The sequence below is a fragment of the Pongo abelii genome, chromosome 2 (genome assembly GCF_028885655.2).
Source record: "Pongo abelii isolate AG06213 chromosome 2, NHGRI_mPonAbe1-v2.0_pri, whole genome shotgun sequence".
NCBI classification, from domain to species: domain Eukaryota; kingdom Metazoa; phylum Chordata; class Mammalia; order Primates; family Hominidae; genus Pongo; species Pongo abelii.
This window is the reverse complement of record NC_085928.1, coordinates 69,871,594-69,884,847: the sequence shown is the minus strand read 5'-3', so window position 1 is coordinate 69,884,847 and position 13,254 is coordinate 69,871,594. Positions and strand designations below refer to the sequence as shown.

Genomic DNA, 13,254 nt, shown 5'->3' with positions numbered 1-13,254 from the left:
AACCAAAAAAAGACTACAGATTCAACTAATAAGACAATCAAAATATTTGTTACTATTATATGATAGTGAATCTATCTGGACATTTTTCTAAACCTGTTAAATAGAATCTAATTATTCTCTATGGAAAAGGAAAACTAATCAGACATAAAGAATATTTCCATTTGATCCAATATACATCACATTTCCATGCATTCTTTGTCATATTCTCAGATTTCAAGGTCTCTTATTGCAGATAAAAATAAAGACCCCAAAAAGCTGGAAGGATGCAGTTACATTAGCATATGGGTATGGCCAATTTTCTATAAATATGAGTGGAAGAATATCTGTGAAAGATTCTTTAGTGCCCAAGATTCTCCCACTCATCATGAACTCTGCTGGGATTTTCATCTGTGCTGTCCTTAACTTTCAGGAACTGAGGAGGTACTTCACATGCAAGCTACACGTGCTAATAATAGTACAGAGCTCCTTTCATGTGTTTCCTCACAGAGAAACAGAGCTTTCACACATCACTCATCAAGCACTTGTAGAGGCAAGTGGTCTTCAACAAAGCACACTAAAAATACAATTGTCAAGGTTTGGTTATACAGAGAGAATTTATGGGGAAAGAACATAACAAATTCTTCAAAAAACCTTGCCAAGTTCACACAGTCAAATTTTTTTTCAGAAATAGTTCTAAGTTTTTGTTACACTGGGAGAACAGCATACTTCACAAGAGTATAATTCCTAAAAATATGCTCCTAAAGTCATCTGGCTATCAATAAACTATCATTAGCAAAACAAAACAGCACCCTCTAATGTACATCTGGAAAAGGGAAAAAGAAGTTAGCCAGGATGACCATCCTGAACCTCTAGGAACTCCTCTTGTAAACAGATACCAGGATCACATTAAGAGGAGCCAATCCCCCAGTCAACTGGGTTCACCCAGGGACTATATTACTCAACTAGTAAGGCGCATGCAAGCAAGCTGGCAAACCAGGGAATAGGAATTCAACTTAAAACAATCTTTTATTTTTGCACATTGTCTGTATTCTTTTCTTACTTCTTCCACTCTTACATACACTTCTAGAAGATATACTCCCTCTTGGGGACAAACAACATTCAATAATCCGTGGGCATAAAAAATAAGTTATCCTTCCTACCTGCCCTTAGATCTCAGAATGCAGGACTTCAAAACAGAGCCCCAAGAGTGAGGCTCAGACATCAGAGCTCCCCAGAGACACACAACAAAAACAGGCTAAGTTTTCAATTGAGAGAATATGCAACTTGTTCACTTACATGAGCACTTCAATGTTTGTTCTAAAGAGCAACAATTATATTGGTTGTATGATGCTACACAAAATCCATCTTTTCAGTCAGTCTGTGTCTGCCTTCATCTCTCTCACATTCCTTACCCTCTCAGACATCTCATTCATGCACAGCAATCTAAAAGCAGCAATCAGCTTTGAACCCCAGGAACAGTAATATTGATGTTCATAAATACATACAAGCCATCAATGATATTCAAGAGAGGTTCAACTAATAAAAAAAAGTTTTCTTAATGGGAAATATTCAGTCAGATTTTCTCAAGTGCTAAACTAGTTTCTAGAAATATCCTTTAACAATTGCATGAACAAGTTCGAGTTGTTCAATGACCATGAGTTATATACTGAGGCAGCACTTTATGCACAAATTGTTTATTAGTCACTAGGGAAATGCAAATCAAAACCACAATGACATACCGCTTCACATCTACAATTTTTTAAAAATTTAAAAATCAGAAAATAACAAGCATTGATGAGGATGTGAAGAAATTGGAACCCTCACGCTTTGCTGGTGGGAATGTAAGATAATGCAACCACTATGGAAAAGTTTAACAATTCCTCAAAAGGTTCTAAACATAGAACCAGCATATGAATCAGAAATCGCACTCTAAGCTGAAATTTAAATATCTGAGCACCAATGCTCATAGCAGCATTATTTATAATAACCAAAAGGTGAAAATAACCATAGCAGATAAATGGATAAACAAAATATGGTATATACATACTATGGAATACTGTTTAATCATAATAAGAAATTTTAAAATATGCTACAACATTGAAGGACTCTGAAAACATTATGCTTAGAGAAAGAAGCCAACACACAAAGACAAATATTATACAATTCCATTTATATGAGGTACCTGGAATGGGCAAACTCATAGACACAGAAAGTGGAATTGTTATTACCAGGGCTATGAGGCAGAGGGGACGGAAGAGTTGCTATTTCATGAGTGCAAAGTTTGTGCTGGGAATGATGAAAATGTTTTGGATATAGACAGCGGTGACAGTTACACAATATTGTGAATGTACTTAATGCCAATGACTTGTACATTTATGAAGAGTTAAAAAGATAAACATTGTGTTATGTATATTTTACCACAATATAGAAAAACATATTAAGGAATTTTCTTGCGCACTTTCCCCCATTATGATTCTTTTTTGTTCACTGGTCCAAAGCCCAGGCAATAGAATTAAAATACTAATTTCAAATTTTAAAATGGATCAAAGTTAAGGAATATGCTTTGTATTAGCCTACCAGGTATGTTAGCTTTAGACCGTTTGGCAGAACGTTTCATCTAAAGTAAACACCAGTGTTCTATCACAAAAATAATTCACTCTCTTTACAGGATCTCCACCAATAAGTTCTATACCTAGAAAACATCCTCAAGCTTAAATAACAAAGAAATTTATGATTTATCATTAACTGAAAGGACGATAGACAAAAAGAGATTGTTTCTTCAGGACATTCTTCCAACCATTTTCCCCATAGTAATAAATCTAGTTTACAAACTGCTACATGAAGTTTGTCTAAAAATACTTTTTCTCATTTCAAAGAACTAGGAATTCCAAAGTAAATTTCTTTGGTTTAATTTTCTTTTCATATTAAAAGTAAATAATGAAATTCGACATATGTCTGTTTTTAATTATAGTCTCTTACCCATGCATACAGAAGATAGCTTTTCTGTAGATTCATCTTCTTTTGTTATTGTTACTGTTTTTTGTGACATTCCAGCAATTTTCTTGTATCCTTTTCTAGCCTGATCCACCAGAAGCTGAAATTCACTCTTATGTTTTTTACCTGAAATTCAAAAGATCTTCTCAGTAAAGCTAGGACTATGAAAGTTAACCATCTACAACTGACAAACTGAATATCAAGAGGTGTACAAGGGATGGGCGTGGTGGCTTACGCCTGAAATCCCAGCACTTCAGGAGCCTGAAGTGAATGGATCACTTGTCAGGAGTTCGAGATCAGTGTGGCCAACACAGTGAAACCCCATCTCTACTAAAAATACAAAAAAAATTAGCCGGGTGTGGTATCACATGCCTGTAATCCCAGCACTTTGGGAGGCCAAAGTAGGTGGACCATTTGTCAGGAGTTCGAGACCAGCCTGGCCAACATGGTGAAACCCTATCTCTACTAAAAGTACCAAAAAAATTAGCCAGGCGTGGTATTGCGTGCCTATAATCCCAGCTACTTAGGAGGCTGAGGCACAAGAGTCACTTGAACCTGGGAGGCAGAGGTTTCAGTGACCCGAGATTGCACCACTGCACTCCAGCCTGGGCAACAGGGCGAGACTCTGTCTCAAAAAAAAAACAAAAACAAAAACAAAAAAACAGAGGTGTACAAGCTTGCTCAAGAACAGCATCCTTAGGAATCATTTGCAATAAATTTAAAAGCTGCCAAGCATAAGAATACAAAGGGCTGGAGTGTCATGGAACCTTCTTTTTATCTTCTCTCTTCCTCAAATACAAATATGGAAACATGATATTCCTAGTTTGCTACTCTAGGTTTCTTCCCAAACTCCATTCTCTAGAAAGGCTTTTACATAATCATAAGAGCATGAAAGATGCCCGCTTTCTTAAATATATACAAATGATACCATTCTAACTTCCAAGATAGAAGAGTACTAAGAGTATTCGCTGAATCTAAAATAGAAGCCTCTAGGAAAGTTGAATCATAGTAACAAAGGATGTCCGTCTACTCCAGCTCTCCTTTTTTTCTTCACATTTCCGGCCGGTTTCCCAGTAGAGCCCCTTTAAGACTCTAAGATCTCTCTCAACCAATTCTACCTTATCTTAGGATACTATACTAACTCTAATCTTTATTTACTACCATTTTAACACCTTTGAATATAATTAACCCTGACCTCAAGATCATCATTATTAATGTACCAATTTGTTCAATAAAAAGCAGCCAGTCATTACGGCATGGACTTTAGGGCATGTATTTATGATTCTGAACCATGCAGCTGAGGTCGCAGTTTACTTATCTAGCAATGTTAAATACTTAGGCCACAGTCCAAAGTAATGTCATAAATCCTGTAAAATTTTTAGAGAGAACCATACTACAAATGGTTAAAACAAAATTTTGACACTGTTTTCATACAAAAATCAACAATGTACTTTTTATCACTTGGTTTCTTCCATATTCCTTAGCATAATACTAAGGCATAGAGAATTTACTGGGTGTAGGGAAAAAATTGTGCTTCAGTTGAACTATGGCATTGTCTGAATCTCCTCTCCCAGGATTCCAGCCATTCACTGCCTTTGAGCTATGGTATAACTCTGTATGTTGTAGATAACTGAGAGCAATGGAAAATAATTCTTGTCTATAGATAAGCAAATTCCTGTTGGGTGGAGGTTCAATTGACTTCCCTCCTCCAATGTGGAAGAAGCCAGTTTTTTGCCCATTATACATTCATTTCAATGTTCCTCATCTGTAAATGTGATGATTCTTTGGCTCCTTCTTTGATCACTTCATAATATCAGTCCTCTCTCTACTAATGAGTTTAAATCTTTAATAAAAATACATGTTCATTTTACATCCATATGAGAATGATGTTACTTGTTTTTGAAAATTATCTTTTAACACAGAAAGAGAAAACACTAAATTGTGACGCACAGGGAAGAAAATAGTTGGATTCCTGTATGTGAATATTGACAGGCACAGCAAAGACATTCAGGAAAGAATGCTCCTAACTACAATATTTTTATGTGAATGGTACGTGTATGAAAACTTCTAGTGAAACTAATGTTGGGCTATAAAATGTATGGTACATTTTAAATAAGAGACCAATTAAAATGTCAGCAAAAGAAATATATGCTGGCCGTAAAGATCACTGGAAAAAACTAACTCTTTAGAAACAAGTGAGATCCTATCTAGGACACAAGCTAGGTGATTTCTTTGAAGTCCTATTTCATTCTACGCACTTGAGGATAATTATCTTGTATTTCTCTGGCTGCTTGGAATCAATGGGCTAACACTACTACCATCATTATGTAGTTTCTATTAGGCGAGGGTAACACAGTACTATGGGATCTACATAATTTAGTTAGACCAGGTCTAAGCTTTTTTCCTACTAAGGCCACTCCACTGTACATATAAAGACTGGAGATTTAAGAATTAGTCAAGAAATTTGCTAAAGTATTCGCATTAACAGTTAAGGAGACTTAATGACTTATTATCTTCTGAAGTAATAAAATCCCAGATTTAAATCTAATTACCCCACAGCTAGGCTGGAAAACAAAAGTAAATGGCAGCCACTACTCTGGCTTTAGCCAGAGAATTCCAATAACCCCTACTCAGAAAATGAAAAATGTCAACAGATCAAGACTAGCAACATTGTTCCCACTTACTTCTTTACTTCATTTTAGAAGATCTGCCATTTGGCAAGGAGTACTGTAGAGTTTAAAATCTCAGTTCTGGCGGGCATGTGTCCTGAATTTACCTCTTAAAAGTTTTTAAGTGGCTCAGCTAGTCGTGGGAGTGTCCATGACTAAGTACACATTCAATCAACTCATTTTCTTCCAGATTTTGAATACTCGAATCATACCATCCTTTGTGTCTCTCCAAGTTTAAATGTAATCTTTTTTAGTACGAAGTCAAGCCCTTTACTCCCTGATCACTTTAACTACTCTTCTTTAGACCAGCCCTTACAGTCAGAGTGTCTCTGGGTCTGCCCAAGAACCCAGAACCCAGTGGTACAAAAGACTAAAAACAGGCTCTCTCAAGAGTAGAACAGACTCATACCCTTCTACAGAGATGCCACTGAGATACTTCTTCTACTTTAAATCAAGAAATGAGTTTGGAGTCAGTGTTTTCCAAAGTAAAATCCCATATATTTCTTTCACCATCATATCACCTATGATAGCCAACCAGTTAAATGTGGATGAAGAACACAGTTTAACAGTTATGGCTAATGTTCACTACAGGCTTATTCATCTAGCCCTGAACTGACTAGTGACACTTTAATTTCATGATCATAATTCTCAAATGGGCATTCAATACTGCTATAAAACTCTTGCACCTTTCTCTAGTAAAGTTTGCTCTACTATTCTCCAAAATATCTATCTCACACTTTCTTCTCTTCATTCAAATATTCAACACTCCCCATGTGGCCCCTCTTAGTTGGCCTCGCAATACTTTGAAAAATACAGAATCATTCTAACAGAAACTCTGTCATCTTCCAAGCACCAGTATACCTTGTCTGTGCACTTATGATCTATTTCCCTTGTTCTTACCATGAAACAACTGTCCTTGCTATAATTAAAGGCTAACCTCTAACTTATGCTCGGGATTCCATCATGAAGCTGTGAACAGAGAGACTGTGCCTTTGAACCTAGAGTGTGAATTATGAAAACAACTCAGTAAATCCAGACCAGCATTTTTTTCTTAATGAAATAATAAAGAGAATAGAAAGTATCAGAATGCATTAAAAATGGAAAAGGTAAATACCATTTTGTGAAGCTTTTGTTTCAGTCACGTGTATGTATACAGTTAGTAGTAATATAAAATGTATCTCTCACTGTGGGTTGTAGTCAAAAAGGTCAGAAAGCCACTGAGTTAAATATCTCCCAATTTAAATAACAAACTTAAAAAAAGCAAACAAAACCCTCCCTTGACCCAACACCCACCTCCAGCTATGACCCTATTTTTCTGCTCTCCTTAACACAGTAAAACCTCCCCCAAAAAGTTGTCTACCTTAATGGTCTCATTTCCTCACCTCCAATTTGGTCTCAATCAACTCTAAACACTTCTGACCTCTCTAATAAGGCTGGTCTTGTCAAGGTTTGCTGCTTCCAAGCTGTGAAACCCCTGTTCCCTTCTATCTCTGCAAAATGTAGTGTTGTCTGTTCACAGCAACATTTGGCCTAATTCATGATTTGTTTTCTATCTCAGAGATCACAGTCCTGTGCTACCTGTTTCCCATTATCTGAAAAACCATTCAACATTCACCTGGTTTTCTAGATTTTTTTTTTTTTTCATGGAGGAGAGTAAATATAGTCTCTGTTATTCCATCTGGGCTAATAGAAATCTCTATTTCTATTTTTTGGAGAGGGGGAAACAGTGTTTTTTTTTTTAATCAAAATATGTTATTTATGCTAACATGTAATGGGTTTATTGTTAATATTTTTGAAATTTCTTGGTTTTAATTTCTTCTTTGACCTATGGGTTATTTCAAAATGGATTATTTAATTTCCGAATATTTGGTGACTTTCCCAAGGGCTTTGTTACTGATTTCTAATTTAATTTCACTGTGGTCAGAGAATGTATTTTGCATGCCAAATGAATACTCAAGGTGAACTCTCTGCAGATCACTGGGTTTCTCCTTCCAGTACTCTGTCCTGCAAACTCTAACTCCTTTGGTTGCTCTGATCTCTCAGCTCTTTCTCCTTAATTTAGAGTCTCCAGGCTTTGCCTGGAATACCCACTTGCCCATACTACAGCCAGGAAACTTTATTGTAAGTCTCATCACATTTTTTGCTTACCTCTCAAGGATCCCTGTCCTTTGGTGCCCAATGGCCAGTATCTTGAAAATTGCTATTTCATATGTTTTGTACATTCATTTTGCTTGTTTTAGGTAGGAGAGTAAAAGAAGTTATTCCATGGCTGGAAACAGACATCCTCTAAGTTTTAATTGATAATGTGATACATATCAATAGATATGACCCACATAAACAAAGGCTCTTTGGTGTCTTTGAGATACAGAACGGCTGGGCTCCTGGCTAAACTCCACCCTCAACCTGGGACCTTGGCCCTAAGTGAAAACAGCTGACCCAATCTCACCACCCAAATATTGCCTTTTTGGTCTGCCATGCCCCTATCCTTTGCCCATAAAAACACTTCAGCTGGCAGAGCAACACAAGCGGCTGATGCAAGTGGTCAGGGATGCAAGCTGCTGAGCATCGCAGATACAAGCAGCTGAGCATCAGAGACTACGGACAGATGCAGCTAACTTCAGATGGTGCAGCTTCAGGGAAAGATCACCTTCTTCCCGCATCAACCCCTTTCCAACTCCCATCTGCTGCCAGCCATCACCCAATAAAATCCTCCACATACACTACCCGCTAATCCATATGTGCAACCTCATTTTTCTAAGACGCTGGACAAGAACCCGCATGCTGAAAGGGCAGGGGCTAGGACACTGCTACAGGGCCTGCACAGAGCCTGCTCCTACCAGAGAGGAGCATCCAGCTGGTTCCAGCATTCGTTCCCTCTTGCAAGGAGTGGCCAGCAGTGCACTGAGTGAAAGGATCTATTCCAGTTCCCGCCCACAAAGGGGTCAAGGTCCAGGGAACTAGCCCATAATATGGGGGCTCGTCCAGGATATGACAAAGGGTGAGTTAAAATGTGGAATTGTTGGATCCGTCTCTTTTCCAAGACCCTGCCACCTCTCTCTTTCCTTTGGGTTAAAGGAATGTTGGTTCTGTTTCCCTTCATGGAGGTCTAGCTGGTCTGAACTGAGGTAGAGATAGAGTGATTAAAGGAACCCATTTCCAGAGAGCAAGAGGCTCTTCCCCCAGACCTCTAACCCCCCACTATTCACTTTAAGCTTTTTTTTTCTTTTCTAAGCAAGAGTTTTTTTCCTACCCCAGGACTCTGCTTATAATAGGGAAATGACAGAGGAGCCGCCCCTGAGGTCATTAGGATGAGCCCTAATCCAATATGACTGATATGTTTATAAAAGGGGGAAATCGGGACACAGAGACAACATAGAGGGAAGATGATGTCAAGAGACATAGGGAGAAGATGGCCATCTATAGCCAAGAAGAGAGACCTAGAACAGATCCTTCCTGCATGGCCCTGAGAAGCTCGGGACACCTTGATCTTAGACTTCTAGCCTCCAGAACCCTGCTGACACCTTGATTTTGGACTTCTAGCTTCCAGAACCACAAGACAATAAATTTGTTATTTAAGCCATGCAGTCTGCATGCAGTATTTTGTTTTGGCAGCCCTAGCACACTAATAAAAACACATAATTAGAAATTAATTAGAAATAAGAAACTAATTAATTGCACAATAAATAATGATTATGACCATTTATCAAAAAGTTAAACTTTTCTTATACTCTTCCTTGCTTTTTCACTTATCACTTCCTAAAATACTAGAAAGATATAAACTCCAACAGAGTAGGCTTTTTGTCTGTTTTGTTCATTCCTATATCCCCAGCTCCGAGCACAGTGTCTGGCACGTGCTAAGTACTTGACAAACTTGTGATGGCTGAATGAATGGAATAGTACTATGAAAAAACACAAGATAATGTAAGCGCACATAGAAAGAAAATCTTACCTTGTCTGAGAGATCACAAAGGGTTTCCCAGGGAAACTACAATTGAGCTGGTTGAGAGTAGGGAGTATAGATAGGGGGGTCAGAGGCAATTAGAGAAAAAGATAGTTCCAGACAAAGAGAGAAGAGGGTAACAAATGCCCTAAAACAGTGAAGGACTTGGTAAAGTAGGTAAAAGATAACCAGAGTGATTGGAATACAAGGAGTAAAGGAAGGAGAACAGGCAAGGCTAGAGAGGTAGGCAGGTCCAGATACAGGAAATAACAGACTTTACAAACTGTAGCTTAAGAGAAATCGAAAGCCCACTGAAGAGTTCTTTACAATGGCAGGAGGGCAGCAAGGCAGAAATGGCATGATGTGAAGACTCAGCAGTTTTGGAAGACAGTTTTGGCTTCTGAGTATTAGGAAGGGGCAAGAGTAGATGGGGATGACTAGAAAGCAAAGTGATACGTAAGAAGTGTATGGACTCGGGGGATATTTAGAAGATAGAGACTGACAGAACTTGATGGTGAACTGAACATGGGCAGATCAAAAAAAAAGTAACAAACGAAAGATAAAGAATCAGAATGGCAAGCTAGTTCTTAGCAACAGTGCTGGAAAGTAGAAAACAGCGGAAGAATACTTTTGAAAATTCGGAGAAAAGTATCTTTTTAACCTAAAGTTCTACAAACGGCCAAATTATCAATCAATAATAAAGGTATTATTTCCTGTTATGTATGGAATGTTATATATCTCAAGAAATTCCTCTATACCAGGGGTGTCCAATCTTTTGGCTTCCCTGGGCCACACTGGAAGAATTGTCTTGGGCCACACATAAAATATACTAACAATAGCTGATGGGAGAAAAAAAAATTATCATAATGTTTAATAAAGTTTACAAATTTGTTTTGGGCTGCATTCAAAGGCCATCCTGGGCCACATGCGGCCCAGGGCCGCAGTTTGGACAAGCTTGCATACACCCTTTCTCAGGAAGTTTCCTGGAAAATGTATTCGACCAAAACAAGGCAAGAGAAGAGGGAGACTTGGAATTTGGAAGAAGTGAACCAACACAGGAAGGAGGAGAGCAGAATTCCCAGAAAGTTGGTGACAAGAAATTCCAGAAGAGCAGTAATGTATTAACAGAAGGCAAAAAGGACAAGCACAGTAGACTGGAACAGGACAACAGAGGCTAGGGGTGGCCCTAGGGGAGAAGTTCTTGAGAAAATAATGAGTTATAATCAATGTGTGTAAATGTATTGGAAAGTGATTTACACTTCTGTTGGAAGGTTTAGAGATATATTAGTACTAGGTAAATAGTTAAACAAAAGAGAATTATTAGTTATAAGAAAAACAAGGCCGGGCGCAGTGGCTCACGCCTGTAATCCCAGCACTTTGGGAGGCTGAGGCGGGCAGATCACGAGGTCAGGAGATCAAGACCATCCTGGCTAACACGGTGAAACCCTGTCTCTATTAAAAATACAAAAAATTAGCCAGGTGTGGTGGCAGGCACCTGTAGTCCCAGCTACTCAGGAGGCTAAGGCAGGAGAATGGCATGAACCCAGGAGGCAGAGCTTGCAGTAAGCCAAGATAGCGCCACTGCACTCCAGCCTGGGTGACAGAGCGAGACTCCATCTCAAAAAACAAAAAACAAAAAACAAACAAAAAAAAAGAACAACAGAATGTTTTGATGAAAGGAATTATAACCATCTTATGCAAATTGTCTGGCTTGAGCCATAAACAATGTACCTAAATACTGATCTTACAAAAACTTATGACATAATATTTAAAGGATGGAAGGGAAGCAAAGGTAGGGTTCAGGATATATAAATGAGCTAAATCTCCATCTTTCATATTAGCACATCAATAGTTAATGTGAAATTGAAAAACTTCAAGAAGTAGCAGAAAAAATACTTTTTTATAAATTGTAAGGTAATTACCAAAAGTAGCACCAAATGGCTTGATAGTTGTTACCTCTAGGGAATGGGAATAGAGGCAGGTTGTTGGAGGAAGCAAGAGACTGCTCTTTTATATGATAAGCCTCATAAAAAGTAAATGATTTTTAAAAAATGTAAAACATTAATAAAATGTTTAAAGATGAAGATATATCAATAGTATAATTAGAACCTGACACTAAATCAAAATGTATGAATAAACTAAAAGGCTAAGCATCTAAGCTTTGTGAAGCACTTGACTTTCGAGGTTTATTTTAAGGCTAAATAAATTAATTTAATACCACCTATTTAGTAAAGTTACACTTTTTAGATATCTAAATGGTGGGCAATGAATATTTTCTTGACTGAATATAGTCCAAATTTTTCTTAATATGGGAGAATTAGTAGATACCACCCTTTCAGTTATTTAAATTACTTTCTCCCAATGCAAGTTTTCTGGTTTCCTTATTTTCACAGGCCTTAGTGATCCTTATTTTTCCAGGCCAATTCAGTGATCATTTGATACTCTCTTTTGTTCTCCTTTCTAAAGAAAAATCACTCTGACATCCTACAAGTTGATCAAAGAGGTTCACATCATACTTATCTGTCTAGCAACAGAATAATGGTGACTTTTGTTGTTCAGTCCATAATCCAAGACTCCTCTAGGGTCCTCTTCCTACTCTAGCAAGGCACAGGCAATTACACCTACATCCAGCGCAGGTGTGCTTCATCCTCCCTCCCACAGTACATCACTACAGAACCTGGCCCTTCAGAGTTTAAGAAATGAAGAGAGAAAAAAATTATCTTACCTCAATGAAAACATACCATGCCTGGGAATACTGATTCAATGAACATCTATTAACTATCTACTGTTCATCAGGCACTTAAATTTAAACTAAAATCCAACCACCACACAAAGAATAACAGCTATCTGACAAAACACTAATGTGTTAGCCCTGGGAAAGATATACACGAAGACCATTTAAGGAAAAGGAAGTGATAAATTTGGGAGGTTGCTAACAAGCAATAAAATGAAAACTATTTTTGGCACAAATTTGCAAGCTATAGAAGCATTGAAATCCTATACAGAAGTATTGTTACTGAGTGGCCTGAGGACAGGATAGAGCCCCGAATGTTTCCATTTTAATCCCAGCTTCTTTTCACAGAAATGCTTTGAGAGCAGCTAATTAATATTTGCAAAGTGCTTAGTGATAACCTCAAAGTAGAATGCTAGTCATAAAAATCAAAAAGCAGGCACATAAAATACAAAAAAAGTCACTAAGTAAACACCCAATTAAAATTCAATCTCTTAAGTAATGTTAACAAAAGTTTGAATTGAACCTTAATATAAAACATTATTCTGAAAAAATTACTTAAGATGAAAAACAGCAACCGAAACTCTTTACAAATTAAAAAAAAGTCACGCAACTTACGATATTTACTGTGGATTTCATCTATTTCCTTTTCTGTTTGGTCCTTTGTAAAAACCATTACCTAAAATAATCAAAAAAAGATCTTAATAAAAATCTCCGCAAAATGACAAAAAGGGAAATATTACAAACTTTCAAATCTCAAATGTGAGTGTTTAAAATAGAGGAAAATGATCTCTCATCTATTTTATATAGACCTAGGAAGAATCATTCCTATGTACTTCCCTTAAATACCAGAAACGGTAAATATACATTTTACTCATTATTTTTTCTCATCAGTAGAAAATGCAACATGATTCAATTATATATTAACAAAATAATAAATT

The 13,254-nt window shown here is 37.3% G+C and overlaps 1 protein-coding gene across 2 annotated transcripts in view; it reads right to left on the bottom strand.

The window, feature by feature from the left end:
- RAD18 (RAD18 E3 ubiquitin protein ligase) overlaps positions 1 to 13,254 on the bottom strand; it is an 86,054-nt gene that overhangs the window by 22,141 nt on the left and 50,659 nt on the right. For both annotated transcript variants that reach the window (XM_054550277.2, NM_001132147.1), the window contains 2 exon segments: positions 12,932 to 12,992; positions 2,959 to 3,099 (listed from right to left, as the gene is read on the bottom strand). In XM_054550277.2, the coding sequence (XP_054406252.1) occupies positions 2,959 to 3,099; positions 12,932 to 12,992 (202 nt within the window).